Source organism: Symphalangus syndactylus, chromosome 2, assembly GCF_028878055.3.
Source record: "Symphalangus syndactylus isolate Jambi chromosome 2, NHGRI_mSymSyn1-v2.1_pri, whole genome shotgun sequence".
NCBI classification, from domain to species: domain Eukaryota; kingdom Metazoa; phylum Chordata; class Mammalia; order Primates; family Hylobatidae; genus Symphalangus; species Symphalangus syndactylus.
This window is the reverse complement of record NC_072424.2, coordinates 138278207-138304540: the sequence shown is the minus strand read 5'-3', so window position 1 is coordinate 138304540 and position 26334 is coordinate 138278207. Positions and strand designations below refer to the sequence as shown.

General features: G+C 40.1%; 1 protein-coding gene and 1 long non-coding RNA gene across 2 annotated transcripts in view; one reads left to right on the top strand and one right to left on the bottom strand.

The window, feature by feature from the left end:
- Window positions 1-26334, bottom strand: part of SLC22A3 (solute carrier family 22 member 3) — a 106183-nt gene that overhangs the window by 21187 nt on the left and 58662 nt on the right. The window contains exons 3-5 of the mRNA XM_055268913.2: window positions 23603-23757; window positions 21894-22062; window positions 20599-20716 (exon numbers count right to left, since the gene is read on the bottom strand). Of these exons, the coding sequence (XP_055124888.1) occupies window positions 20599-20716; window positions 21894-22062; window positions 23603-23757 (442 nt within the window). The remainder of the gene's footprint in view (window positions 1-20598; window positions 20717-21893; window positions 22063-23602; window positions 23758-26334) is intronic.
- Window positions 1-26334, top strand: part of LOC134733555 (uncharacterized) — a 66640-nt gene that overhangs the window by 23117 nt on the left and 17189 nt on the right. The window lies entirely within an intron of this gene.

Sequence of the window (26334 nt, the reverse complement as noted above, 5' to 3'; positions counted from 1 at the left end):
ACCCACTTTCTAGGCATCCAAAGGCCTTGAGAGACTTAAAACTGTATCTTGGATGGAATTCATCCAGGAAAATTTTGGCAACTCCTGTGCCGTGGCGGCCGCCACTATTATTCTTTTACAATAACTTCTAGCTCTATATCTGTGCTGATTTTCTGTTGCCAAAGGGTTACTAAATTTTGCCTGGTCTGAGTCAGACACACAAAAAAACAAAATGCTATACCAGGTTTAAAATTGTTTTTAAAAAATTGCTTTATTACCTCACATACCATTCACATGCACTTTATGATATTTACATGTAATTTATGTACAATAAACTTCAGCAATTCTAAGTGCACGCTTTGAAGACTTTTGACAAATATATAGTCTTATAACCACCACCACAACCGTGGTACAGACCCTTTCCATGATCCCCAAAAGTTTCCTTGTGTCTCAGTGAAGTCAGTCACCTCCCCCCACTCTGGGCTCTGGAAACCCAGATCTGCTTTGTGTCATGACAGTTTTGCTTTTTCTAGAATTTCATAGAAACAGAATCAACAATGTCTCACTTGGCGTCCCATTTTGTCATACCTTTTGTGCTGTCTAAATGGGGGATGCTGGTTTTGATTTGAAGCAAAGGGAGAAAAGGGTGATGTTCCGGGTAACACTATCTGTTCGGAGGCTTGTTGCCTAGTATCGACACTCTACTCATAGGAAAAGGTATCGCTCAAGGTTAAACTGCAGAGGTTAGTTTCCTTGTGTTTATTTAATGAGCTGAATTGCTATTTGCCCTATTCATCTCTTTGATTATCTTTTAATTCTGCCAAGACTGTGTTTTCCATCAACAATGATGTACTCCATATTAAAAGAACACTTTATTCGTCTTTCTTTGATTAATTCAGCTGTCTTTGCAATTCTTCCTGGTGAAACATTTCTTCAAGTTGACATCTTAATTTAAATTGCCAAAGAAGAGAAAGACATTATAAATAACCACCTGTTATAAATATGATGGTCAGAGTTCCCCATGTGGAGGACTGGTCTCAGGTCAAAAAAAAGACAGTCAGGGTCAGGCCAGACATGTGGTATTCTACTCAAAACATTTTTTTACTAGCATATTATTTAAACTCCTTGAGCCTTAGTTTTCTCATCAGTAGCAGGAGAATAATAATATTCAAATATATTATTTCAATATTATTATTAAATATTATTCATTTATCAAATCACACCTTATTAGTGTTTTGAAAATTCATGTAAATAACCCATCTATCTATATAGATACATAGATATGTGTACATATACACAGATACATACAAGTGTGTATATATATACATATATGCACCTATACACACACACACACACACCTGGCACACAATATGTCATAGTAACAGATGCTGTCAACATTAATCTTATGTTTTATAACATTTGAGAGTTACTTTACTTTCAGGTGATAATTCACCCAGCACTTTTTCCTTTAGTAATTAGTGGCTAATGCTGTGACATAAAGGGAGATGCTTTTAAAGGTCCTCAGATAAAGAGAATGGTTGCTCTGCCTTTTTTTTTAAGAAATGGATTTCTTTTTATGTTGAATTTTCTTAAGTATACCAGATGTATTTAATGTTGATTTGGAACTGTGGATCTACCAGGCTTAAGGCAGGGTAATTTTTCATGAATGTGCACACTGGCAAATACCACGTACGCAACCTTGCAACTCAAAGTATGACCCACAAGTCGGCAGCGTCGGTCTCTCCTGGGAGCCTGCTGAACAAGCCCTGCCCCAGATCTAGAGAGAGAATCTGCATTTTAACCACATCCCCAGGAGACTAGCATGAGAAGCACTAAGAGTGAAGGAACAGCAATCCCACCTCATCGGCTCACTCCCATTGTTTACTTCCACCTGGGGCTCTGGGTGCAGAAACGTGAGTCCTCCCAGGTTTAGGAGGGAGAAATACATTTACCAGCAGGGTTTACCATGGGCAGGGGGAAGGGGACGGTGTTAATAGCTGCTTGTCTAGCCTTGTGATTTCGTCTGGTTGTTCTCAATAGGAGACTTCTTCATCAGTTGCCATATTTCACAAGGAAAGGTGACACCGATAAGAAAAAAAACTTATTTGCTCTTGAGTATAATACTGTGATTTATTCGGTGAATGTGTCATCACTAGTTCCCTAAAGACTCTGCTCTCTAGAAACTTTTAATCTCTAAGAAGTTTGTGTGAATAAAATGTTATTTGAGGTCTTTGGGCTCACCGATTGGGGGAGCCAGAAACCACCTTCAAAAGTTAAAGTACCCATTGGTCTTACAGACAAGCATCAGGAACCAGAGGGCCTGGTGGGGCTGGGAGGAAGCTCGGCAGTGACAGCTGAGGTGCTCATGTCCTTCCATCCCACTGCCCAGTGGATAATGAGCTCAGTAGTCAGATGCGGACCAGCCCAGAATAGCCAGGAGTAAGCACGTCACATTACAGAGCTGTGGCCAGCTTCTGGGTGGAAATAGCACTACCTAGTACCCATAAAAGAGAATTTGCCAAATTACCTGTAGTACTTTGGCAATTTTTGAAAACCTCCTTATCCTTTAAAACAAGAGTAGATAAAATATTTACCATGCAAGAGCATATATGATGGAGAAATAGTTGTATTAAAATTATCACAAATGTTTGATGTTTTTTAAAGTAGTTAAAAATAAATCCCAGTCCTATGGACCAGTGCTGTCCAGTAAGAATATAATGTGAGCCACACAAGTACGTTTACATTTTCTAGTGGCCACATTAAAAAACATAAAGAGAAACGGGGAAATTAATTTATAAAACATTTCATTTAATCCAATATATCCAAAACATGATCATTTCAAGGTGTAACCAATATGAAATTATTCATGAGGCGTTCTATATGCTTTGCTTCCTATTAAATCTTTGAAATCCATTGTACAGTTTACTTGACAGCACATCTCAGTTCAGACTGGCCACATCTCAAGTGTTTGACTGCACATGAGGCTAGGAGCTACCGTGCTGCACCGAGCGAGTCTGGTCACCTGCAGCCCAGGTGGCTCTTTCATTGAGACACTGCATGGAGAAGATAGTTTATTCCATTAGTTTGGGTTGGCCTGAAAGAGTGCCCCAGTCCCCCACCTCCTAGATGACTGGGCATGCTGCCCAGAACAGCAAATGGGCCTCTATCTATGCAGTCCCAGGAGGGACCCAGAGGGCAGCCTCAGTATTGGCAAAGGTTAACGGATTGCAGCTGTGGGTCACATGTTGGAACATTTCTTCATTTCTTAAAAGCAAAGCTGAGAGTGTTTTATTTTTATTTTTTTGTTTGTGTGTGTGGGTGGGGGGGTGGGGAAGGGAGCCTGTTGACGTAAGAGGAGAAAGGAAAAAAGAAGAGAATGTACTCTCAGTTCTAAAACTCTGACTCTAAAGGCTCAGAAATTAAGGGAATATGCATCAAAACTTGCGTGGACTGAATCCAACATGTCATTGAAAGCTCCAGCAGCACCTATGCCAACAGTCATCACGGAAACAGAAAGGTTCTAAATATCACATTTTTGAAATGCCCAGTGCCTGAAACTATGGTAGCATGTATGGATACACAAAATTTTCAGTTCCATGAAGAGGCAAATTGAGTGTCTATAAGACACTGGTCAGCCAAAGTTGTTTTGAAGAGAGAGAAAAAGCAAGTTTGAGTGAATTCAAGCAAATCCTCTGCTTTATCACAGGTAAAAATCGAAACTACACACTCCTGCCCAGAACAATTCTTATCATCACTTCTTCTCAGTCTTCTGAATGCTTTGGGAATTATTTCAACAGGAACATGATCTTTAACATCATCATCAATAACATATGAGCTCATCAGACCACCTGTCCACTCGCCAGCTGAGGGAACTGTTCCAGCCGTTGGGTGTCGGCAGGATTCCAGGATCCCTGCAACCTTGTCCCACTAGATTCCTGGTAGGTGTCTCCTGCTGGGGCCTGGGCACATAAGGCCCTTCCTCCACTGTCTTGGGTTGGCAGTGCTTTCTGCACAGGTCAAGGACAGCCAGGGTGACATCAGCCCCAGTCACTGAGTGCTCAGGGCAAGGGTGACTGGGGCAAGTCCCGACTACATTCTCAAAGAGCCAGTAGCTGGGGCTTGATGCCGCCTATGTTCCTCCATCCCTTTTCTCAGGAAAATGGAGCCTTCCCTTGTTTGCTGCATTTTTCCTGCATGTTTTCTTGGCAAGCCGGCAGTGGGGGTCTCTGCCTTGCCCTCAACCTTCCCCATCAGCTCGGGTCACAAGCTTCTCCTCCATTGCTGCATGCTCAGGGTGCTTTGTCTTCATCCTGGCTCTGACCTGGTCCCTGCCTACTGGGAGAGTCCTGACTGCCCTTCGATTTCTTCTGTTTTCCATATGCTCCAGTGAAGGTACAAAGAATCTCACCAGTAACTAGAGATGTGCAAGTTAAAGCACTGAGGGGGCTGGAAAAATTAGGTAACTGGAGCATACTAAATCTAGATGTGGACAATAGGGACTCACAGGTCCCACTAGTGGGGTAGACACAGAAAGCAAGCTGGCGTTATTCAGGGTATGAAGCTTGCCTGCACACCAAGACCCAAGGGATCCGCTTCTAGGCCTTGAACTCCATGGAGAACCATACACAGGTCAGAAGAGGATATGTATGAAAACACCGAACACAATTATTGAAGGCAACCCAGGTGCCCATCATTAGGAAGATGGAGACCAGAGACACAGCAGGTGTGGCCTAATGAAAATCACACGACAGTTGGAAGCAATGCACTCACACATGAACAAGTTGGGTAGACATTTAAAACACATAGTTGAGTAAAAAAGTAAGAAATACAAGATCTGGAGTGGCACAATGCCATTTATATCACCTGAATACACACAGCACGCTCCACTTCATAAGAACACATTAATAGCAAACGTATAAATCAGACACATTAGAGTGGGAACCTACCGAGGGAAGAGTGGGGATAGAGGAGGAAGGGGAGGAGAAAATCAAGCAGGACATGAGACGAGTGTTGCACAGCCCAATGATGCCTGACCCATGCACAGAGTTCTAAGTAACCCAACTCTGCGCCCCTCAAAAAACAAGAACCAAAACCACAAGAACCAAAACTACTGTCATCTTGGAATTTCCTCCATTTTCAGTGCTTCCAAATTTGTCAAATAGCCAAATTTTGCCTTCCTTATGTAACTCAGAAAGCCTTTGGTTTCGTTTGAAAATGCTGAGACGTATTCCAGAGAAAGTCAGGTATAGCTGAAGAATTTGAAGATCAGTTTAGATGAACCTCAAAATAAAGATCACAATCATTTAATGAGTTTTGGAGTTTGTGGGTTGCTTACTTTTCTGGTTCTTGATTTGAAGAATATTTTCTGCATATGGTAACTCATTGTTCACTGGTAAGTCCTTTGTGCTGCTTAAGGCAGAACGTTTAGAGATAGATGAGATTCTCTTATGTACCAGCCATAAGCCAGTAGCACACACCATCTCTGGAATTCCAATCCTGAATGTTCTTGACAGTGAAGCATGTTATGTCTCATGGCTGGTCTCTGGGCCATGGTAATTAATCTGCATTAATATTATATTGTGTTCACTATTTATTCAAATTTGAACTGTCACTTGATTTATCATATTCCAACAAATATATAGACTAGTTTCCATAATTAATAGCTGTACTTACCCTACCTAGATTTCAGTGTGAACGTCTGTGTGTACATCAATCAAAATTAAAACACACTGTGGTGATTTCCAGACATATAAGACATGTCTTATATGCATGTTCTTCGACTTTGTGTTTAGTTGTATTGTGCATATCTATATGATGAAAGTAAGTATAGTTAAATAAATACCTGTTATTAGGAGGAAGAGATGGAAAACAGCCCAAAAAGAAAAAAGGAAAAAGGAAAGCAACTATAGAGGATTAGAGAAAATAGAAGGCATCTTGAATGCATCTGGGGAGACATTTTTGAAAGTGAACATTGCACAGACGTTATTTTAAAAATAGATGCCTTGAATACAGCGCCCAGTAACTATCTGCTGAATAAATGGAGGAACAAATGAAGATAAATGACTGCTGCATTGTGTATATCCATACACTTTCGTTTCTGGGACAACCTCATGTCAGTGACATTAAAATAGTTTTTCTAAACATGTGGTGATCCAATAAGAATTCTGTGATTCAGTTTTTAATGTGAAAAATTTTTCACTTCAATAACTTAATACTCAACTCGTTTAAATTTAGAAGTTGGCTATTTCTAGACAACAAAATGTACCAAGTTGTTTACAGAATTGTGGAAAGAAAGGGGATGGCAGCAAGCAACCCTACATGAAGTTGATACTATATTTCACTTAATTGACATCAAAAACCTGTCCCCTGCTAACTTGAGAGCAGCCTGTATCAATGCAGTGCATAAACTGTTATGAACTGCAGATGGAACACCTGAAATGTCTTTAGAAAAATGTGTCTAGATCAGATCTCAAAGAGACGTGTGTAAGCCTGGCGGAACACACATACTAATCAAAATATGTGTGTAAGTATTCAATCTCTATTTCACTCTGCGCCATAAAAATAATTGTGCTGAGTATTCCATAAGCCTTCCTCAGTCTTCCTAAAGATCTAAACTATTTGTGATGTGTTGGCTCTGAAATGTAAGCCGGAAAAGGCCAAGATTCATCTTTGAGAGATAGGCAATTGGGAACCTTGGTACTCAACCCATCCTAGTCACCTTTGAGAGACAGTAGGCAGTTGGGAGCCACAGCACTCAATCCACCCTACTTAACGTGTAGAATTTGTCCCTAAGGTCAGTGGAAGATAAAAATATAATGAACTCAAGTTATTTTATTGAATGAAAGAAATGAAGGGATCCTAGAAGTTGTTGTCATGAAGTTTATGTATGTCAAGACTCTCAGCAACAGGTAGAGACACGTTATTTGTGCTTACAGTGACTCATCCTTTTTGAGTATGAGGATGTCTGATTAATGTCAAAAAAATTTAAAGATTGCCCACATGACAGGAATTGTGCTCTTCACTTCTGTTCTTTGAGACCACATAATGACACAAATTTACTATGATTTAATAACACCTTTCAATTTATTATTGGGTATTAATTCTAACTGTATTTAATTTTATCTGAAGAAAGTACATTTTTTTTTATCCAAGATGTATTAATTCATTCAACAGACAAGGCTTGGTTGCTAATGGTTTGTGGACCTTTGCAATAACTCCATAGTCCCTAGGATCTGTGGCCCACTGGGACAGATTGTTTTGTCAACTCCGGGGCTGAGGTTACAGAGGCTAGGAGACAGGAATCTGTTAACAAGAATATCCAGGATTCCCCGTCTGCTTACCCTCCATGTTCATCACTAAAGAAGGTGACATATGTAGAAAGCTGAAACTGGATCCCTTCCTTACACGTTATACAAAAATGAATTCAAGATGGAATAAAGACTTAAATCTTAGACCTAAAACCATAAAAACCCTAGAAGAAAACCTAGGCAATACCATTCAGGACATAGGCATAGGCAAGGACTTCATGTCTAAAACACCAAAAGCAATGGCAACAAAAGCCAAAATTGACAAATGGGATCTAATTAAACTAAGGAGCTTCTGCACAGCAAAAGAAACCACCATCAGAGTGAATAGGCAACCTAAAGAATGGGAGAAAAGTTTTGCAATCTACTCATCTGACAAAGGGCTAATATCCAGAATCTACAAAGAACTCAAACAAATTTACAAGAAAAAAACAAACAACCCCATCTACAAGTGGGCAAATGATATGAACAGACACTTCTCAAAAGAAGACATTTATGCAGCCAACAGACACATGAAAAAATGCTCATCATCACTGGCCATCAGAGAAATGCAAATCAAAACCACAATGAGATACCATCTCACACCAGTTAGAATGGCCATCATTAAAAAGTCAGGAAACAACAGGTGCTGGAGAGGATGCAGAGAAATAGGAACACTTTCACACTGTTGGTGGGACTGTAAACTAGTTCAACCATTGTGGAAGACAGTGTGGCGATTCCTCAAGGATCTAGAACTAGAAATACCATTTGACCCAGCCATCCCATTACTGGGCATATACCCAAAGTATTATAAATCATACCGCTATAAAGGCACATGCACACGTATGTTTATTGCAGCACTATTCACAATAGCAAAGACTTGGAACCAACCCAAATGTCCAACAATGATAGACTGGATTAAGAAAATGTGGCACATATACACCATGGAATACTATGCAGCCGTAAAAAAGGATGAGTTCATGTCCTTTGTAGGGACATGGATGAAGCTGGAAACCATAATTCTCAGCAAACTATCACAAGAACAAAAAACCAAACACCATATGTTCTCACTCACGAGAACACTTGGACACAGGAAGGGGAACATCACACACCGGGGCCTGTTGTGGGGTGGGGGAAGGGGTGACGGAAAGCATTAGGAGATATACCTAATGTAAATGACGAGTTAATGGGTGCAGCACACCAACATGGCACATATAAACATATGTAACAAATCTGCATGTTGTGCACATGTACCCTAGAACTTAAAGTATAATAATAATAAAAAAAGAAGGTGACATAGTTTTGCTGTTACACAAAAGATTCCTGTAGCAGAAAAACATCCTTGGTTCTGGCTGTTTTCCCTAACATCATCTAAGTTCTTCTGCAAAGGATAAAAGGACTTCAGCAGCAATTGACACCTCCTTTATTCAGACACCTTACAAAGACTTTGTCTCAATCTGTTTGCCTTTCTGTATATGAAATTATATTTCCTTCCCTCAAATAACACCAAATTCAGAGAAAAAAGAAAACAGAGCAGGCCCATCTTATTTTTTCCAAACCAAGTAATCTAGCCATCTCTGCATTGCATGGGCCTCATGGTGTTTGTATGAGTGGGTGGGTCCCACCATCAGTCCCCACATGAAGAAGTGTTGCTATGCCAGCACAACCCAGGTGTTCATCCACCCATTTATGAGATGGATCTTAATTTTAATTCTTTCTAGGGAAAGCAGGATTGATTCCATGAAAATCCAGCACCTGATACCTTTTTTATCATCTTCCCGGATGGGACCTCAAGAGACTGAATGACAATGTGTTTTCTCACTTACTTACTTTTTAGTACAATTTCCTCCAGCTTCATCTACATCAAAGGGGCACATCTGTGTACGCCAACGTTCAATCTAGTGCTGGGGAATTTAAATGAATTTCATCTGCTCCTCGAGCCACATCTCTTTTCTTAGGATTATTTCATGAAGAAAGACAATTTTCCCGGTGGGTCAAAGGTCTGGCAAGCAGTACTGCCATGGCAACACAGCTCTGGGTTATGAAAACACCGGAACTCCTGCCAAGGTTGCTGGCTGCGCAGAGCTCTGGAAGTTGTACTCATTATTGTCTCCACGAAGGAGTGCGTTCACAGAGAGGAGTATTTTCTCATTTATCCACAGTTGAGAAGCACAATAATTTGGATTGCAGAAACTGGTTTTGCTGAAAACACAAGAATGGACCAAATGGCAAAGGAGCAAAATACATGAGGAAGCTGAGCCTCTTCCCTCACACTGATAGATGGAAGGATTCCAGAGAGGGTATCAGAAGGTCCTTCCCCAGCAGATGCTTGAAACAGAAAAAGGACAGACAAACTTGCTCCTGTTTTCTATTAGAGAGGGACACATAATTAAAATAATCAAATCAGATGCCTACACAACTCCTAAAAAAGAGAACAACCAATATTAACAGAATAAAACAAGCCTGTGTGGCCTGTGAGTTTTGCCTTGTGTTTTACTTTTGTTTGTGATACTGCCGGGGCTCAGGGTAGACAGGAAAGAAGTAAATGCTTCTCTGCCTACCAAGGGGTGCTGGAGTAGAAAGGTGAAGACTTTTGCTCCTAAAGAGCAAGGGGAAGCCCAGCCTTTGAGAAGGGAAAGGTGGAAGCCCATGCATTTAGATTCATAACTAATCACGGATAACTGAGCAGTTGCCAATGTCACTTTGCAAAGCTCGGAACTCCTGCGTCATAAGCCACATGGACCTGCCTGTGTGGTCTGCCAGGATCCTGGTAGCAGTGAGAGAAGAGTAAGTGAGAAAGGAAAGGGCTTTGGCTCTCCACCTAACCAAGCAATAGGACTTATTCCTCCACGTGGAGAGACTAGTTAGGGAAAAAAGGGCTTTGTGTTTTCCACGGGCTGGCCCTGCTGTCTGTGGCCTGGGGACTTCTCTGGGAAATGGGTTGGCAGCAGCCGTCTCTAGGAAGGGCAGGTCCAGCCATCAAGACAGCATCAGCATCTTGCTTTAAGGCCATGGATGTGTGGGGACAGGACAGAAACCTGCCTTCTGAGGATGAAGCAGGCAGGAATGAAGCAGGGCCAGAGCCACAGTAGAATGGGCAAGGGCTCAGGACCAGATGAAGAACCGGGGAAACACGAGGCTCTGAGGAGGAAGGGGTGCGGGAAGAAAGAGGAAGCCTGGCAGGCAACTAGACAGGCTCAGCAACCTGCCTGCAGTCCCGGGAACGGCTGGCAAGCAGATCCCAGGCCCATCCTCCAGCCAGGCGGGAATCCCATGTCTTCTCCTAGGCATCAGGGCCCATGGGATGGGCAGGGAGGACTTGTGATGCCTGCAAGTGTAGACCTCTGGAATCTTCCTCTGAGCATAACTGGGGAGATGAGGACTGACCCAGTCATGGAGGGACCAACTCTACCCAGTTTGCCTGAGACATTTTTTGGTGTTAGCTCTGAAACTCCCAACTCCCCAGCCCTGGGCAAACAAGGACAGTTGGCCACCCTGCTGGACACTGCCTGAGTCCCTCTGTCGTCCTGGGTTCTGTAAATACACTCACTCTTTAGTAATATGTCATCAGACACCAGAATTGATTGCAAGGACTAAACGCAGGAAGTTTATGGAACCATAATGCGGAATGCTTTCCTTTCCCAGTTCTGATGAATAGTTTTCAAGCCCTAACTTGTACAGCAGAGATAGTTAAGATTTTGATAAAGGCATGACCCAATTATTTATTTTCCCAGAGGAAATCTGGAAGATGAGTTTGAGTGAGTAGGGGGAAAAGCCCTGGCTCACCACGGTTCCTTGTGCAAAATGCTGCTCTCTGATGAGGCATCTCAGAAGTCTGCCTAGCCTGCTCCAAGGCTGCAATCTCATTCTTTAAAGCACCTTTAAATTGAATTTCCAATTCAATTAAAGCTGTAGGAGAACATCTTCCCCTCAATATCTTTCTGGGTTAAATGACAGCCCACTGACCTGAGCAATGCCAGGCTGAGTTTCCTTTTGGGGAAGGAAATGAGTGCTGGGCACCATGCTTGAGAAAGGAAGTTGGGGGTCTTGACATGCTGTGGATGGCACCGTTTACTGGTACAGTCTTTACGGCTATTTCATTGTAGCATGAACAGTTTTCTCATTTTATGCCATATAGTCTTGTTTTCAAAAAGTTAAAGACATGGAAAGTAAAGAAATCCATTTAAATACACACCATTTCTAGAACTCAGGCTATTTTTTAAAAATAGGAAGTGTTATTAAATTAATTATTGGCTACAAAGTTCCATTCTGTGTTGAGTATGTCCAGTGTCCTGACATATTTTTATGCATTCAAGCATATTCTAAGTTAAAGTGAGTGTGATGGCACACATACTACAGCTACCATTTTTATGAGTCATTTTAAAGATGAAGCCTTTGCTGGTAGAATTGGCACCATTCATCCTGTAAAGTGAGAGGAGGAAGACTTAGCCCTGTCAGGAGAAAACACTGAATGGGTTCCCAGTGACTTTCTCTCCAATAACTGTTTTTGAAACTTTCTTTGTTTTTGAGACTCACATCTTTCTCGTTCCAACACTGGACTGCCCTAGAGACCCCTCAGATACTCCCTGTGCCTAAACTATGATGTCTGGATCTTTTGAAATGAATTCCCCGAAGAGAGATTTCAAATCTGAAGTCTGAGATCACAACTAAACACAACAGTTAACAAAGACAGCACCCTAATTGAACTGAAATACCACCATCCCTGATGGGCTCCATGCAAGTTGGAATCATAGTGTGGTTCCTCTTTTGGAAGAACAAAAATTATGTTTATAAAAATCCCCCTTTGAAAGGAAATGTCAGAAACAGATATTCCCAAAGCTGGAAAGTCCCTTTCTGTAGCAATATTGGTTTTTGTGTGACTGCTCATTACATTATAGAAAAGATGGTAGCTATTAAGGTCTAGAAGTCTCCCTGACAACTAAGGTAATAAAAAAAAATCAGCAAGACACTTTCTAATGAGGTTTTAATCTTTTCTATTTTGGAAATATTTCGAACAATGGTATCATTTATATTGATGATGGGCCTAAAAGAATGCCTTTGGAATTGGAAAGCTCAAATTCCGTTCCTGATGTTACATAAACATACCACCAAAGGAACTGCCTTAAGTATGTTTATGTGTCAACATGTATTGATATAACATCTAATGTTTAATTTTAAAAGCAATATATTTGCTATAAACAATACATAAGTGTATCCAAAAAAGAAGGAAACTACAATCAAAGCTTATGGGTTTATTGAGCCAGTATAGGATAAAATATCACTAACAAATAAGGGCCTATTCAGTTCTGTAGTATCAGAGACTCCTTGTTAGCTAGAACTGTAGCCTACTATTCTCTATGAGTATATCCCATACAAAAACGGGAGGTATGGGCAGCTGGGGGCGGAGGAGAAGGATCTTTAGGATAAAGGCCTTTAAGATCCTGGGAGTCAAAAGGAAACCAAAACTGCTGCCACAGTTACTACCTGTGTAGCTGCATCATCCAGGTCAGTACAGTGACAGTGGCTGCTCACTCAGTGTTGACACAGTCGGCTATTATATTGGTCAAGGTTCTCTAGAGGGACAAAACTAATAGGATCTATGTATCTATGAAAGGGAGTTTATTAGGAGAACTGGCTCACACGGTCACAAGGTGAAGTCCCACGATAGGTTGTCTGCAAGCTGAGAAGGTAGGAAGCCACGAGTGGCTCAGTCTGAGTCCAAAAGCCTCAACAGTAGGGAAACCAACAGTGCAGCCTTCAGTATGTGGCCAAAGGCCTGAGAGCCCCTGGCAAACCACTCCTGTAAGTGCAAGAAGAACCTGGAGTCTGATGTCCAGGGGCAAGAAGCATCCAGCCCAGGAGAAAGATGAAAGCTGGAAGACTCAGCAAGACATCCTATCCCACCTTCTTCTGCCTGCTTTGTTCTAGCCACACTGGCAGCCAACCGGATGGTGCTTACCCACCTTGAGGGGAGGCTTCCTCTCCCAGTCCACTGACTCAAATGTTAATCTCCTCTGGCAACACCCTCCTAGACACGCCCAGAAACAATACTTTCCCAGCTATCCAGGCATCCTTCAATCCAGTCAAGTTGACATTTTACCATCAGAGCTATTGATAAATAATGCTGCATAAGAGCCATTGATCTTAGCAGCATAGAATAGTAAGCATTCATTTATCTCATGTGTTTGTGGGCTGGCTGGGGCCTGCTAGTGTAGGTTCGAGGAAGCTTTGCTAGGTCAGCTCCATTCTGAATGTCTCTCAGCCTCCTTTGGGGTCCATAGGTGAGCCTGGGAATTTTCTCTTCATGGTGATGGCTGAGGTGCAGAGATAAAGCCCAACCACACAAGCACATTTCAAGCTTCTATTGCATCACATCTAGCAACCTGCCATTGGCCAAAGCAGGTCTCATGGTCAACCCCAAAATCAAAGGGCAGGAAGTCCACTGCACCTATCATGAGGCCAAAGCAATATCATTGCCATGCCCAGCATTTATAGACCCAGGAAGTATTTTCATCCCTTGGAAATGAGGGAAAATGTGAATCTCTCCAAACAGTAATTTAATCTACCACAATCAGATACCTTCTGTGTCACCAAAAAATGTATTGAAGCCTACTCTGGCAATTGAACTAGTAATATGACCAATTTCATTAGTTAGCTTTGGCTGCAAGAATAGATACCCCCAAATCTCTCTAGTACATGCAGACACATTGAGCAGTAGTTTAATGGGGAAACAGCTTTTTCTTGGCCATGTCCCATACAGCAGCTGTAGGTCAGCTGCTGCAGCTTTGCTCCAGGCTGCAGCTCTCCTTCTGAGACCCACCCTGAAGGAACAGCACCGATTTGGGATCTGCTGTTCTTATGGCAGACAGAAGGAGCAAGAGGGCTGTCAGGAATTCATGATGTCTCTCAAAGGTTCTGCCCTGAATTGATACTCTGCCACTTCTGCTCCTTGGGCGCAATCAAGTCAGGTGTTCAAGCCTGACACTGGATGGGGAAATATATTGCCCACAGAGAGATACTGCTGTCAGTCATGTGGCAATGGGTGGGGATGGGATGTAAAATCCTCTTACAGAGAGGGAGTGAATAGTTGAGAGGATTAATACAATTTATCACAGATATTAGCAGTCCATGCTTACTTAGAAACAATCCCAGCTCTCCATTACTCACTAATAGACCAAGTCTACTACCACCAGAAGTGTGGGCACTCTGAAGTACTTGCTCATTCTTTTTTATTTTGACAAGCACATCCATTCAGCACCTGGGGCAATGGCCATATCCTCAGATAAGCATTGTTACTCCATCCATTATTCATGCTTGCACACAGTACTATTACTTGTCTATCATATGAGAATGAAAAGTTGAATTGAGTGGTTAGTGACCAGGTGTAAGGCAAGAAACAGGGCACTAAATTAGCAAGCAGGAATAATGTCAAACTAATACCAAAGAAAAATTTCACATTTACCGCACTGTAAAAGAACTGTGCATTATGAGCAAAACAGAGGGTGTGGCCAGAGCAGAAAGCAGTTCTCTTCCTTGATATGTTCTCTGGGGTCAGTGGATGATTGTGGATGCTCCTGAAGACATTGTGAGACACTGTCATGCTGTGGCTGTGCTTGTGCTGTCATTATTGTAGACTTACCCATAATTTGTTTTTTTTTTAAGTAAGCCTTAAAAATTATCACATGCAAATGCTGAAAGGCTGAGAACCACCAGACTAGGTGTCTAAGCGAATCCTCCTTCTGCATTGGGTAACTACCTACTGCTTAAAATTCTAGCCATCCACTGATTCTCTTTAATTTCTACCTAACCTCCTAGTTGCTCAAGCCACTTCGCTGTTTTGCATTGGTTTTTGATTTTGGGATTTTTCATTTTAGTGAATAACAGTTATACTGTTTGTATGTTCAGAGAGCCTGGACCCTGATCACCTGTATTTCTCCCTGCTAGTGCTAGCTATCTCTTCAACAAAGCCAGAGGCCAGCCAGAAACCTTGGCAAATGGAAGCCTAGGAACAAGTGAGACAGAGACAGAGTTTGCCTACCCATGAAATGAGTAACATCCGTGTGAACTGTAACTGAGATGATTTACAGGATAAACAACCCTCAAAATGCACCTGGTTCAATGTTGGATCAAATCTATCATACTATTTTCCTCTCATATTTTCCCTTCACTCACTAAAGCTCTGGGGATTGGTGTAATCTTAGTTTGTAGTGAATTTAGCTTATCTGTAATATGGAGCATCCTTGGGTAGATTTAAGCTAGGTCCTTAGCTTCTCCTAAATATACCTGATCCTCTGATGTCAGCAATGGAACAGGCTGGGGTTGGCAGGTGGTTCTTTTCACAAGAGAATAATGCTGACTTGCTGGGTCTCCTAGGGCTTCTTTGAATCCAACTACATTCTTTCAAACCCATTCTAACCTTCTCCACACCCTATAATGGGCACCCTGAGAATGAGGTGGGAATTGGAGAGGTCGTGAAGGATGAGATCATTTACACAGTGATAACTTCTTCCAAAAGTCAGAAGTTACTGAAGAGAGGTTCTGTGAAAAGTAAAAAGAGATTGCTGGGAACTTCAGTCATGTGTCTGAACATCCTGGAAACTGTATCCAGAGAGAGGGATGTGGGCTAATGTGAAAGTAACTGTGTAAACATACAGTTTCAAGGCGATCCTAACATAGACACGGACGGTATGTATTTGAATCACCAAAATACGGGTAATTTATACCGGTCATACTTGTCATTACACAAAACCTGTAATGGAATCCTGCTGTGATTTTTGGGGTTGGAGTTCAAATACAGTGCCTACCCTGCTGGCCAGTCCTTCTGTGTCATCACGAAGAGGTTTTCTGCTCAGGATGGTGCTTGTGGGGACATAAGGACCTTTGAGATGGAAAACTATGACGTGGCCCATAATGTGGCTGAATTCTGCTTTTAGCAAGGTGTTTTAAACTTAAATGTTAAATCCTTCTCTTGAAGATAACACTTTGCTTTTCTGCTTATGCTGTACAATTAAAAAGATTAAAGATGGGTAGGTTCGGTTTGAAGACATATGTTTCAAAAACCAAAGCTCCCTTGGAGAAATAGGTGATTCCATGTGTGAGACTGGAACTTACAAGATGAGACTGGAAAATCTCATCGTGCTAAAGATCAAGGAGGTATTCAGAAGCTACTAGAGGGTGGCAGACTCCGGATAAGCTGTGTCTGCCCAAAGATGGAGCAATTTGAGCATCCGAAAGGGTACTCACCAAAATAACTGCTAACATGGTTTGGCTGTGTCCCCACCCAAATCTCATCTTGAATTGTAATTCCCATAATCCCCATGTGTCATAGGAGGAACCCAGTGAGAGGTAATTGAATCATGGGGATGGTTACCCTCATGTTGTTCTCATGATAGTGAGTGAATTCTCATGAGATCTGATGGTTTTATAAGGGGCTTTTCCCCTTTGCTCGGCACTTCTCCTGTCTGCCGCCATATGAGGAAACACTTGTTTGCTTCCTTTTCTGCCATGATTGTAAGTTTCCTGAGGCCTCCCCAGCCCTGCAGAACTGTGAGTCAATTAAATCTCTTTCCTTTATAAATTACCCAGTCTTGCGCAGTTCTTTATAGCAATGTGAGAACAGACTAATGCAACTGCAAAGGATTGAAACATATAAACTATGTTTAAATAAACACACTCAACTCATTAATCACTTTGGGAGGATGTAGGGAGGCAATTTATTATTTGGAAAAGAAAAAATGATGCATATGTCTTATCTTTCCTATATGAGCTATATCTCAGGGTCACCAAGAGTTGATGGGAAAAATTGGTCTTTATTTAAGCACTGCAGCAATAAATGAAAAAGTAACGATAAGATGAGAATATTGTCATTTGGCAACCTCTGGTGAGTTAGTAAATCCAGGCAGTGATTATCAGTGGCAAGAAATGTTCCAGAAGAAGAGACAAGCAGCCACCAGGTATCTCTTAATGGAAATGTACTAAGCCACTTATGAAGTAGTCTTGCCAGAATATTAAACTTGAACTTGATTAAGCTCCAGATCTAACTACCAATTGACAGGGAATGTAAAAGACAGAGAAACGTGTTAAAGGATCCTATGGATAGATTCAACAAAATTTAGACTGTGGAAATTCTTCAGGAGAAAAACCCCAGGATTTTTTTTATTCCCAAAGTTGGAATGAAATGAAAAAGAGCAGGAACCTATGGATTAAATAAACCCAAAGAGATCAACAATTCACAATCCATAACTTCAGGAGAAGTCTAATGCACAAAGATGCTGTGAAACATTGTAGGACAATCAGGGAAGTGGAACACTGACTTGATATTAAGGAATTGTGGCTATTTTTCTTAGGACAATGACATTGATATTAGTTTTATATTTATATTTTACATACCACTGCCCCATCTTTGCTCCCACAAGAGGGATCAGTCCCCACAGGTGGATCAAAGGTGTGATTACTTGTATTGAATTTTAAGAACCACAGGAATAGTTCTTGCTCCTCCTTCGGCAGTGTCCTGATAGTGCACACATAGTTCCAGAGATATCTATGTGTTCCTACTTTAGAGGAAAATATTACAAGATGAAATGCTATGATGGCTGGATTGATTCCTACTCAGTTAATAGGGAAACTAGGCAGAGTATAGAAAAACTAAAATGGATCAGGAGTTGGTAACTGTTGGAGCTGAGGGATATGCATAGAGATTCATTAAACTATTTTTTGTATTTTTGAGTATGTTTGGAAATTTCCATATTAAAATTAAAATGACTTGGAAGCCACTGGATGCCACAGTTCATGATCTCTCATAAGCACAGCCATGTGGAACATTGAACTATTGCCTGTTGTCATGATCTCTACAGTGCTCATGAATAAAGCTGGGTCAGTAGGTCTGTGGGAGCAGTGCTAAACTGTACACTCATGGGATGTGTAACAGCAGCTGCTTCGGGGAATCAGACTCATCTCTCAGTGATACTCACTATCACACATGACATGCCTGGTTAATCCAACATTATATTTCACAAGTTACCAGCACACAGCTGTTTTTTCTATATTCCTTTCTATATCCCTTTCTAGATTCCTTTCTATATTCTTATCTTTCTATATTCCTTTCTATATTCTTATTTTTCTATATTCCTTTCTATATTCTTATTTTTCTATATTCCTTTCTAGATGCCTATTTTTCTAGAACACTTTATATATTCCTATTTTTATATATTCCTTTCTTTATTCCAATTTATTTTCTATAATCCTATTTTTCTATATTCCCTTCTATATTTTTTTCTATATTCTATATTCCTAAATATATTTCTATATTTAGACCTTTAAATCAAGATCTAAACCTTGATGTAGATCATATACATGCTTACCTCTGGACTATGTGTGCAATGTCTTCAGGATACTGCTGAGTAAAGAGCAGAGATTATTCACTGGATGATTAAAATTGAATACAAATTATCAGATCTTTGACCCGGCTATGAGGACTATAGACAATGGATGAGTGCAAGCTGGGAAACAGGGGTATATTATTTTTCCCTAAAACACACAGCTCAAATGTGCTCACTCAAAGAGTGACAAGGATGGACTTATCATAGTGGTTTGAAAAGATCATGCTTTATCTTTACCACACATTTTATGATCTGTAAACCTCAAGGTACATCATTAATGTACTCGCACCATTGCACCAGTGACAACTGTTCGGTTGAAACTTTGGAAGAGAGCCTACTGCTTGCCACTTAATATAAGAGAGAGGAAGAAGGCAGAAATCCAAATATACATGACCAAGCTTCAGGGGCTGGGGAGGGGAAAATACAACCAACAAAACCCAGTTCTTCTTTAGACAGAGTTTCACTCTTGTTGCTCAGGCTGGAGTGCAGTGGGGCAATCTCGTCTCATTGCAACCTCTGCCTCCTGGGTTCAAGTGATTCTCCTGCCTCAGCCTCCCAAGTAGCTGGAATTACAGGCGCTTGTCACCACACCCCGCTAATTTTTCTATTTTTTAGTAGAGACAGGGTTTCACCATGTTGACCAGACTGGTCTTGAACTCCTGACCTCAGGTGATCCACCCGCCTCGGCCTCCCAAAGTGCTGGGATTACAGGCGTGAGCCACCGCACGCAGCCCCAAAACCCAGTTCTTATCAGAACGTTCTTATCAGAAGGTTCCTGTGAAATAAACTGAATGCTATGAAAAAAACAATGTTGACAACCTAGTCTTAAATCAAGATTCATATCATCCAAAAATTCTTCTCCAACATTCCTTTTATAACAATCTTTCTGTTATTCTGTAGTCACTTAAGTCTTTGGAGCTAAAACATCATCATATTTTTCTTTATATGCTATTCTCTAATTATTTAAGAGTTGCTTTAAATATATGTTATATCCTCAAGTGCATATCAAATATTCCAAAGGGCAAAAGCTTTTAATTTTTGTCCCATTTCATTTTTTTAAAATCTTTTTTAGAGACAGCATCTTACTCTGTCTCCTAGGCTGGAGGGCAGTGGTGTGATCATGACTCACTGCAGTCTCAAACTGCTGGGCTCAAATGATCCTCCTGCTTCAGCCTCCTGAGTAGCTGAGACAACAGTTGTGTGCCACCATGCCCACCTAGTTTTTAAAACTTTCTATTTGTAGAGATGCGGTATTGCTATCTTGCCCAGGCTGGTCTAGAATTCTAGGCTTAAGCAATCCTCCCACCTCAGCCTCCCAAAGCAGTGGGATTATAGGAGTGAGCCATTACACCCGGCCCTCCCCCATTTCTTAGTACACTGACGAAGAGGCATCCAAAAAGCCTTCCTTGGAAGAAGGAAGGAACGGAGGAAGAAAAGAAGAAAGGGAGAAAGACCAGCATATGGGAGTTTAAAGACTGAAATATTACATTACTGCTCAAGCTCTGGTATGAATAAACAGATTTTTTCAGGGCCAAACTTAAAGCTTTAAATTAAAAGTCAAAAAAAGTTTTACAGTTTGTACAATCAAGATGAATGACTCAATATTATGGGGCTTACAGTAAGTAAAGTATAATAATTCAAGTAACTTGGTGCAATTATTAAAATATGCACTGAAATGATCAATTAACCTTGCCTATGATGCTAATAGAGCTTCATAATCATTTCTTCTTTAATATGTCCTATGATTTTTCCCAAGATTTTTTTTCAGTTAAGTCAAACTGAAAATGATTTCCCAGATGTTTGGTAGTGTGTGTCTGTGTATACATATATACATATATATATATATATATATGCATATTTTGTATATACATTTAAGAAGCAACATTAAGTACACAAGCGGCAACAAAATCAATTCACCTACTTTAGCAATATTTGTTACTCATACTAAAAGAAATTACCTCTGAGTAATTTGATGAGAGGTATTTCCCATTGCACTTCGCAATGCGTCTCAGGATCTGTAATGCTTTATCTCCTTTCTTCCGAGTAATCAGCCAACGGGGAGACTCGGGGACCACCCTGGCAAAGAAGGAGGCTGTTGTGAGTTATGTCTAGGAATTTCAAACTCTAAAATCTATTGCCTTGAGTTTTTCTATCAAAATGGATCTTGCAATTAGATATACATTTAGGAGTCAATAAGAGTTGATAATAGGTCCCTGAAACACAGATTATTTTTGCAAGGTTATAATGGATGGGTTAAAATGCCAGCTTGATAATTGGATCATTGCTCATCAAAATAATCAATATGACATTGCTCTTGCAAAACCAGGCTATCTTACAATATATTGATTCCATATATGAAAAGAATTGGGATTTAGTAAATATTAAGAAAAGCTTAGGAATCTGATTTATGTAAACTGACTTGCCCATATATTAAAATTAAATTAGAAGAATCATTAAAACATGTTCATTCCAATAAAAATCAAATGCTGGCTAGGCATGGTGGCTCACGCCTGTAATCCCAGCCTTTTGGGAGGCTGAGGCAGGTGGATCATTTTAGGTCAGGAGTTTGAGACCAGGTTGGCCAACATGGTAAGACTCTGTCTCTATTAAAAATACAAAAATTAGCTGGGTGTGGTGGTGCACGCCTATAATCCCAGCTACTTGGGAGGATGAGGCAGGAGAAGCACTTGAACCTGAGAGGCAGAGGTTGCAGTGAGCCGAGATCACGCCACTGCACTCCCGCCTGGGCAACAGAGTGAGACTCCATCTTAAAACAGACACAACAACAAAAATCAAATGCTTATCTGTTGCTTTTTGATAATGTAATTTTTTGATGCTCTTAACATCTCCGTATTCCTCAGAGAATTTCTGAGTAATATTCATTTGCTTTATAGAACACACAGAGAAACAAATAGACTTCATTGCATGTAATTTGCATGTTGAAATACTGGCAGATATGGTTTGTTGCCTTACAGTTTTCATGAAGCTATTTATTACAAAACAAAACATAATGCAGTACCCTACTTAGAATTTTGTGTTCTGGTATTTTATTAATTCATTTTTCTTCACAATTATTAATGAAATCATCAACAAATACTCTCTTTAAATCCTAAAATTCTCTAAAAATTCTCAAAGCATGTAGCCATTTTAGAGATGTTTGAAAATTTCCTTTATTGCTTTCATTTTCATGTCGGTTTGGAGTCTAATTTCTGCAGAATCAGTATAAATATGATGATAACCAAAACCACATTACCAGTAATAAAGGAGGAAGAGAAAGTTGGGCAGCGTGATGGCTAACTGGATTCCTTGCCAATTGGAGATGAAGTAGGCAATTCCAGGGAGAATTATGATTCCAAGGGTAAAGAACATTTGAATCACGATTCCCACAATCCTCCTTTGTTTCGAACCTACTATTTCTGTCACTAAAGGAAAACAAACACAAGAGGTCACAGAAACACAAGGTCAGCTCCAAAATAAACAAACAAATACAGAGATGTTACACCTGTTACATCCATCAGCATTGCTAGAACACACTAGCACTCAGATACGGAGGCTTCCACACTTGCAGAAAGGATGGAGGTGTCCTTCTTGATACTAAATGCTTTTCTCCCACTCTCACCTCTGCCACTTGTCACAGGCACTTGCCATGTTTCTCTTATGCACCCAGACCAGCACTCTTCTGGGTACAATAGGAAAATACGAAGAATATCTGTGTTGGTTTTAGGAAAGCTTCAGTGATGATTATTTTAAAAGGTAATTGTAATTATCAAAACATAAATATGTTAAGATGGCTACATTTTATCACTGTATCTCTAGAGATATGCACATTCTAATCTCGTTAGAAGATTCATTATAAGACTCTACAAAGACTTTTCGTTATCACAAGACAACTTCTATTAAATGATAATTCTCTCCACAGTGTTGTACTTTTCATTGACATGATATGCTCTAAAAATCACGTGGGAAATTTTATTGCTGAAATCTTTTCCTTTCCTGCCCCTTCCCACTAATTGGTTTCTTATATTCTGATTATCCTGGGATAAGCTACTTTATTGTTGCCCTCAGATCACAACTTTGAAGATTCACCTAGGCTAAGTCTCCTTAAAAATGCCTTGCCTTCCAACGTTACTCTTTCTGTTCCAGACAGCGACAACCAATCCCTCTAATCATCTTCTCTCCTTCTCCCACTCACAGAAAGATCTTCAAGGGTCTCCAAAATGCACACTGCTTGGAGATTGTATAGCAGTGACAGAGGAGAGTGGAAGTGCAAAGATCTGTAGCAATAATCTAAGATGAGAATTCACATTTTCCTCGTCAGAAATCCACCCCTACTCTTAAAGTAGGTGGCTGGTCCTGAGTTAGAAATGGAACCAAAAGGAGTAGCCAGGGCTTTCCCAAGGGATATGAGAAAAAAGTAAAGTGAACTTTTTCTTTCTTACATCACCAGAAGGTCAAACTTTCTGGCTATAGAAGATATCCAAGGGTCACAAATGAACTTCTCATTTTTAGAACATATTTCTCCCATAGTAAAAAGTTTCCCACTTGTACAGAAAGAGGAGAGTTGGCAACACAGGAAAGTAATCTCAAACTGTACCACATAACACAGTGCAGAGAAAATGCTTTAAAAATGCCTCAAGAAGCTACTGAGATTTTATAAAAATTAATTTCTTATGAAGCAAAGCTAGAAACCATATTATAACAGTATAGAAGTACTTAAAAGTAGTTTGCCCCAGTGTTTTATAATATTCTACATTTGGCTTCCAAAGTAAGGTGGTATTTTAGTTTCTAAAGCACTCAGAATCCTACCTCTGAGCTCTCCTACCTGCAGAAATAATTACTGTAGCTGCAGTGAAACCTCCTTTGTTAAAGGACACATGAGGAAGAGGAAGGTTGATGAACTAGCACTTGTTGGCCATCTGGCCCTAGTTTCCAAATAGAGAAGATGGTGTAAGAATGTCTTACCAATCACGTAGCAAGTCATCCATGTCCCCTTTCCAAACACACCTTGCAGGAAGCGGAAGATCACAAACACAGGGAAGTTTGGTGCAAAGGCCACCACAACCCCAGTGACGCCAACACCAAGGCAGGATAGCAAGTAAATGACGATCCTGCCATACCTTTTTGAGAAAGACAGGAAAAGAGCTCACCTTAAACATTTTCTTCAACACAATGGGAAAATATAAAATATTATAATATATCATACCATATCATATTATACTATATTATATTATATCGTTTTATTTTAAAGATGTTTTGTAGAGACAGGGTCTCATTATGTTGCCCAGGCTGGAATTACAAAATTTAAAGCACAGAATGCATCCTTTGTGATTGCAGTTTCTGAAAAGATGACCCTCCTTTGACACTATTGTTTCACATAGAGTCTCCCCGGTGGTACAGATGTGACACTTTCTAGCATTTTTTATGTGTCAAGTCATAAGGACAGAGAGGCAGAAAGAAGAAGCAATGGTGTGTTATGGCCAGAAGGCCTTGCCCTGAATCTCACCTTAACCATCTACCAGTCATAAGACCTTGGGCTAATTCCTAAGGTCTTCAAAACGAAGGTTTTGCTTGCTTGTTTTTGTTTATTCCCACCTTTTTCTAGAGGGAGGTTGTAGAGAGGATCAAATGAGATGTTAATGTGAAAGCGTTTTATAAACTACAAAGTTCACAGCCAATGTCAGTTGTTCTTAAATTTTGTATTTTATTTTCACCATTGGCATAAGTGTTATTAAATAGTTTAGGAAAAGGAACAAGGTATCATGAACAACATTCTGCGAGACTGGTGTTAATTGGTTCAGCATAGTGGTATCGAATTATTGTCTGGTAAATGCTTGCTATCAATGTCCATTAAGAGATTTGATTCTATGACATCTTTTCATAAAAATTTCCATAAAATATGTACATATAGCATCTTGCTTGAGTCAGCAGAGTAGAGATGGAAGTAGCCTTAGTTTATCTAAATTTTTTGAGTGGACTCTATGTCCCCTGCCCCTACACATGCACGGCATTCTCCTTGTTAACATTCCCCATGGGAGTGGTACACTTGCTGCAATTGACGAACCGACAGGGACACATCATAATCACCCAATGTCCACAGTTTACATTTGGGTTCACTCTTGATGTTGCAAATTCTATGTGTTTGACATGTGTATAATGACACGTATCCACCATTAAAGTATCTAACAGAATAGTTTATCTGCTCTAAAAATCCTCTGTGCCCTGCCTGTTCATCCCTCCCTCTCCCCACCCCCTAGCAACCACTGATCTTTTTTTTTACTGTCTCCATAGTTTTGCTTTTTCCAAAATGTCATATAGTTAAAATCTTATAGTATGTAGCCTTTCCAGATCAGCTTCTTCATTTAGTAATACGTACTTACGTTTCCTCTATGTATTTTCATGGCTTGATAGCTCATTTCTTTTCAGTATGGAATAGTATTTCATAGTCTGGATGTATCACAGTTTGTCCATTCACCTATGGAAGGGCATCTTGGTTGCTTCCAAGTTTTGGCAATTATGAAGAAAGCTGCTATAAACATGTATGTGTAGATTTTTGGGTGAACATGAGTTTTCAACTTTTTTGGGTTGGAATTGGAATACCAAGGAGTATAATTGCTGGATCATTTAGTAAAAGTATGTTTAATTTTGTAAGAATTACAAAAATGTGTAAGAATTTTGTCATCATCTAAAGTCACCGTTTTATTTTGCATTCTCACCAGCAATGAATGAGAATTCCTGTTGTTCCACATCCTAGTCAGCATTTGGTGCTGGCATTGTTCTGGATTTTGGCCATTCTAATTGGTATGTAGTGGTATCTCACTGCTGTTTTAATGGGCATTTCCCTGATGATACATGACATACAGCATCATTTCATATGCTTATTATCATCTGTATACTCTCTTTGTTGAGCTATCTGTTAAGGTCTTTGGCTTGCTTTTTAATTGGGTTGTTTGTTTTCTTATTGTTGTGTTTTAAGAGTTCTTTATATATTTTGGATAACAGTTCTTTATCAAATATTTGCCTTTTGTTAATGTTTTCTCCCAGTCTGTGGCTTGTCATTTCATTTGTTCTCTTAATAATGTCTCTCACAACACAGAAAATTTTAATTTTAATGAAGTCCAGCTTATCAAATCTTTTTTTCATGGATTATGCTTTTGGTGTTGTATCTAAAAGGTCTAGATTTTTTTCCTATCCCGTCCTCTAGGAGTTTTATAGTTTTGCATTTTACATTTAGGTCTGTGATCCATTTTTTTTAAGGGTGTAAGGTCTGTGTCTAGATTCATTTTTGTTTTTGCATGTGGTTGTCCAGTTGTTCCAGTACCTTTTGTTTTCTGCTTTGTCAAAGGTCAGTTGACTATATTTATGTGGGTCTATTTCTAGGCCCTCTATTTTATTCCATTGAACTATTGGTAGAGGTCTGTTCTTTCACAAATACCACGCTGTCGTGATTGTTGTCGCTTTGCAGTAAGTCTTGACATCAGGTAGTGTCAGTCCTCTGGCTTTGTTCTTCTCCTTCAATACTGTGTTGGCTATTCTGGGTCTTTTGTCTCTACATATAAACTTTAGAATTAGTTTGTCAATATCCACAAAATAACTCTGTAGGATTTTGATTAGTCTTGTATTGAATTTATACATCAAGTTGGGAAGAACTGACATCTTGACAACATTGAGTCTTCCTATCCATGAATGTTGAATAT